Source organism: Arachis ipaensis, chromosome B10 (assembly GCF_059453495.1).
Source record: "Arachis ipaensis isolate K30076 ecotype BB chromosome B10, ASM5945349v1, whole genome shotgun sequence".
Lineage (NCBI taxonomy): Eukaryota > Viridiplantae > Streptophyta > Magnoliopsida > Fabales > Fabaceae > Arachis > Arachis ipaensis.
This window is the reverse complement of record NC_142435.1, coordinates 9,491,653-9,496,219: the sequence shown is the minus strand read 5'-3', so window position 1 is coordinate 9,496,219 and position 4,567 is coordinate 9,491,653. Positions and strand designations below refer to the sequence as shown.

General features: G+C 35.5%; 1 protein-coding gene across 2 annotated transcripts; it reads right to left on the bottom strand.

Annotated features, from left to right (window-relative positions):
- Positions 1 to 274: 274 nt before the first annotated feature.
- Positions 275 to 3,283, bottom strand: LOC110268265 (Major facilitator superfamily protein). Of its 2 annotated transcripts, XM_088505317.1 has the most exons (6): positions 3,082 to 3,283; positions 2,885 to 2,987; positions 2,200 to 2,417; positions 1,558 to 2,108; positions 1,137 to 1,471; positions 275 to 1,066 (listed from the first exon to the last, which is right to left on the bottom strand). In XM_088505317.1, exons 1-6 carry the CDS (start codon positions 3,082 to 3,084, stop codon positions 534 to 536), a joined length of 1,743 nt encoding a protein of 580 aa, XP_088361443.1. In that variant the 5' UTR covers positions 3,085 to 3,283; the 3' UTR covers positions 275 to 533. The 2 variants fall into 2 exon arrangements, with proteins under 2 accessions (XP_088361443.1, XP_088361439.1); XM_088505313.1 differs by lacking the exon at positions 3,082 to 3,283 and having other exon boundaries at positions 2,885 to 2,993.
- Between the last annotated feature and the right edge of the window lie 1,284 nt (positions 3,284 to 4,567).

The following is a 4,567-nucleotide window of genomic DNA, read 5'->3' as shown; positions in this document are numbered from 1 at the left end:
ACAGAAATAAATTTCAGTATTCTATTTGGTGCAAAGTGGGAGACAGAAATTAAAACAAGAATGAAACTCTAATTTAATTTGTACAAAAGGTAAAATTAAAATTAATTAATTAAAATGAGGATATTTTAGGTATAAAATGTTATTGAAGTTTCGGTCTCTGTCTCTAAAAATTTCAGTCTTCTGTATCCTTACCAATCTTTAAGCCAACAAACGTGATATTGAGTTTCAGTTCAAACTCTGTCTCAATACCTCAAAATAAAACAAGAGCAAGGGCTTGAAAATGAGAACAATATATTACAATGGAAGCCAAAGCTGAAGAACATTATTTAATTTCTACAATATATGCACGAAGAATAGCTTAATATCTCAACCAATTCTTCGTATACACATACACTCTTCATAAAAATAAAACTATACCTATCTACATATCAATTCAGAAACAAAAAAGGTAACACACACATACAGAAGCAAGAGTAATTAATTATGGTGTCTTGTAATCCTCAAAAACTCCCTCCTCCTTCTGATTATCTTCATCAGCACCTGTTCTCAGCAGAGTTGTTATTAATCTCACCCTTTTGCATGGTTGTTGCTTTTGGTTTCTTAGGCTTATACCATAAAGAACACACCAAAAACGCCACAAAGTTAATGGCACTAAGTATGGTGAGAAGTGCATAGAACAAGTCAAGCCTTCCCTTGTTAATGTTGTCAGCTAGCCACCCCTGGCCGTGGTGGGTTCGGGTGACTTTCTTGACCACGGCGACGAGGAAGCTGCTGACGAAGAAGCCAAGGGAGAGGGTTGTGAGGAAGAGTCCTGTGCTCATTGTTTTCATCCCTTTGGGTGACTGTGTTATGAAGAAATCGAGTTGGCCTGTGTATATGAATGCTTCACCCGAACCAACCAAGAAGAACTGTGGGATGAGAATGAAGACGCTTATAGGCAGTGTTGCAGGGTTACCGGTAACACTCTTTGCAACTGTTAACCGTTTCTTCTCGCATACAGAAGCTGCCACCATTCCCAATGTTGAAAGTACAAGCCCAATTGCAATCCTTTGTAGGCTCGTGAATCCTATAGTATTGAGAAAAATGAATAATTGAAATGAATGATTAATGTAAGAAGAGAAGAAAAGCATAATTACCTGGTTTGCCTTTCCACTTCTTCCAGAGGGGCATGATGATTCGGTCATAGAGAGCCAAAGTGATTAGGATTGCAGCAACGAAAAAGACAGTGAGAGAGCCAGCGGGGATTTGGAAGCTGCCAAGATTCCTTTCCATGGTGGAGGCTTGCTCAACTGAAAACGTGATCATCTGTGCGTATGTGGTCCAGAATATGATAGTTGTGGCCCATACTGGAAGAAGCCTCACCATCATTTTCACCTCTTCCACCCTTGTTAGTGAGCACAGTTTCCATGGGTTTGGTCCAGAGTTCTCTTCAAAATCACCCTCAACCACAATCGCTGCTTTCTCCAGAAAACTACACAATTCAAAAGGATTGTTGCTTATTACTTATTACTTATTACTTATATATGAGACGGTTATTAATATTGATAATTAGCATACCAGAATTGATCGGTGTGTTCTATTCTAGAAGGCTCTGGAGTGTCCTCATACAAAGAGGCAACATTGTATGGAAGTTCCAACTTCCTTTTCCTGATTGCAGCTGCAATAACTTGGAAGATATGAACAATGGGGCTTCCCATGCTTTTCTTGAATCTATACCTCTTGGTTCCTGACAAGAACACCAAGATGGCTATGATCATGCAAACAGAACAAACCGCATAAGCCCAACTTCTGCTCACTTCATCTTGAACGTACACAAGAACTGTAACAGCTGCAAGAGTTCCAAAACTTATGAAGAGGAAGAACCGGTTGAAGAAATAGGCCATCTGGGATTTTTCTTTCTCATCTTTCTCATCAAATTGGTCGCTTCCAAAGCCTGATACACTAGACTTTAGGCCACCGGTTCCAAGTGCAATAAGATATAGAGCCACGTACAAGATTCCCATTTGAAATCCATTGGCTGGTTGGCAAGTGTTACTGTTTGATCTTGGATTGCATGGTGGTGGACGTAACTGTGGCAATTTTGTTGAGATTGCTAATGAAGCAGTACCCTGAAGAAATCACCAATTCACCATGTCCTCTAAGTAAATGTGTGATATTAATTTTGATGTTTAAGTTAATATATTAGTATAACTAACAAACCAGTGTTTGGATTGCAGCAAAGATTCCAATTGTCTTGTATCTTCCAAGGAAGGAATCTGCTAGAAAACCTCCAAGCAAACATAGGAGAAATGAGGTTCCCATAAAGTCAGTGACAATATTGGCTGAGGTTGAGCTTGGAAGGTGCATCACTCCAATCATGTATGTCACCAAGTTCACTGCAATCCCCATGGTTGAGAGCCTCTCAACAATTTCAATCCCTGTAGTGATTCTAATTAGTTCCGTTTTAATTTTGTATTCCATCATGAAATTAGCACGTGTAATGAATTGAATAATAACTGTGTTGCTTAAGCAGAGATGGAAGTGAAAAGTGTAGATTAATCTAATGGTCTAAAAGGCAGAAAAGAAGAGTGATAAACAAAACAAAAGAGAAAAAGAAGAGTAATATGATATGTAGTGTACATTAAAAGTTGATGAAATCAATGGTGATACCGTGGAAACAAAAAGGACACACTTGGAAGATATCTGGTTATGCTGTTTGTTATATTCATATGGCAGATATACCATGTTATGCTGTTTGTTATTTTCCTCCTTCGAGTCAAAACAGAAAGTGACACTAGAATTATCACTATATCTGGTATATAATTCCTCTGAGTGTATCTACATATATCACCTTTAACTTAAGGTTATTACTGTGAGGATGATTATTATTATTATAATTACAAACCTAAAATAAGAGCAGCAGGAACCCAACCACCAGTTTTGGACCTATCAGCAGGGTAGCCTTTGTAGTCCACAGCATCTGCAACTGTCCAACTCATTTTTCCCTCCTGCATGTATATATCTCAAATTAAATAATTAATACCATAAAAGATAGCTAAGAAATATAATGTTTCTAATTTGGCCTAAGCCTAAACTACTAACCATGTTTCTCAAGATTCTGCTTCCACAAAGAAGAATAGAAGAATAGAAGTTTGTTTTTGCTATACTTGGCTATGCTTAACAAGTTTGTGGTGTGAGGTTCCCCCTTTTATAGGCACAACATAAACCACTGAGATCCCAAAAGCGACCTACCACTTTGCATTGAGACTTGAGACACATCACTACTTGTCCTCCTTTTCTTTTCCTATTCCAAAATTAAATAAAAATAAATAAAGGGATTAGGTTTATCACAATTTTAAGTGGAAGGTTCTAGGATAGATTCAAACTTTGTTTTATGATCAGATATTTTACTTTTTTGTATTAACAAAAGGTGATGTTGATTGGAAAAGAGACTTATTATAGAGGAATATGTGGAACCAAATGAAGTTAGAGACTTAGAGCAATACCAACATTGATGTTAATTGATTGATTTTGGGGCTGTGAAGGCTGTGAGCCACTGAGCCATTCCACATTTGGCCGACTCTCTTACAAAGTGCTTTTGCTACCCCACACAGCTTCTATTCTCTAATCTCTGCTTTGAAAAGGATAACACATGTGTTTACGATCATCACATTCTAATTAATTGTGTTTCAATGGTTTCATTAACCTTTGCTTTATATATGCTTTTAACCAATTTTACAAAAGTAAAGGAGGTCCATGTTCATGCACATTATTAATTAAGGAATATATATGCATGCACAGTGACACATGTGGAACTATTTTTCTCAACTCCTTTTCAATATTTCAACGTTCATGGTTTTCGATGATTTACTCCATCAATACAAATTAAACTGCAAAACTAGAATTATTCTCATGCTAAATTTCTTGAGTTTTTGGGAGAGAACTAAATCAAGAGTTATAGCTAAGCTTGTAAAATTGTTGGCTTATCATATTCGCAGAAAGGGACTGCTATTATTATTAGTTGTTTTCCTTTCATTCGCACCCAATATTTTGTTTTGATTCAAAATAATAAGGAAACAAAAAATTTATTATTTTTTTTATAAAGATAATAATAAGAAAGATGATGGTATGAATTGTATACAGAATTCCGGACTCAAATAATTGTACAAGTTTTGTATTCACTTGGAAGTTGGAAGAAGAGATTTTTTTTTTTTTTCCATATTCATTTTCTACATTTCAAATAACCGAAAGTAACTAAGGGGTGGAGTCCTCAATAAACCAATGGTAATCATATGAAGAAGAAAATTTTTATCATGTGAAAAATCTATACAATAATAAGTAACAAAGAGGAATGCTAGAAGTCAGTAATTTTAGTGTTTTGTAATCATTAATTGGCCATTAATAGTATTTTTAATGGTGTGAGATTACATCTAATAGTAAAAAATCACTCACTTTTGTTTTGATGGTTAAGTACTGACCAGAAAATACAAAAATTACTAGCTCCCTAGATTTTTTCGAGTAACAAATTGTAAGATATTATAACAAAATAAGAATTAACATAAAAAAAAAAGTCTTACTATAATTCTCA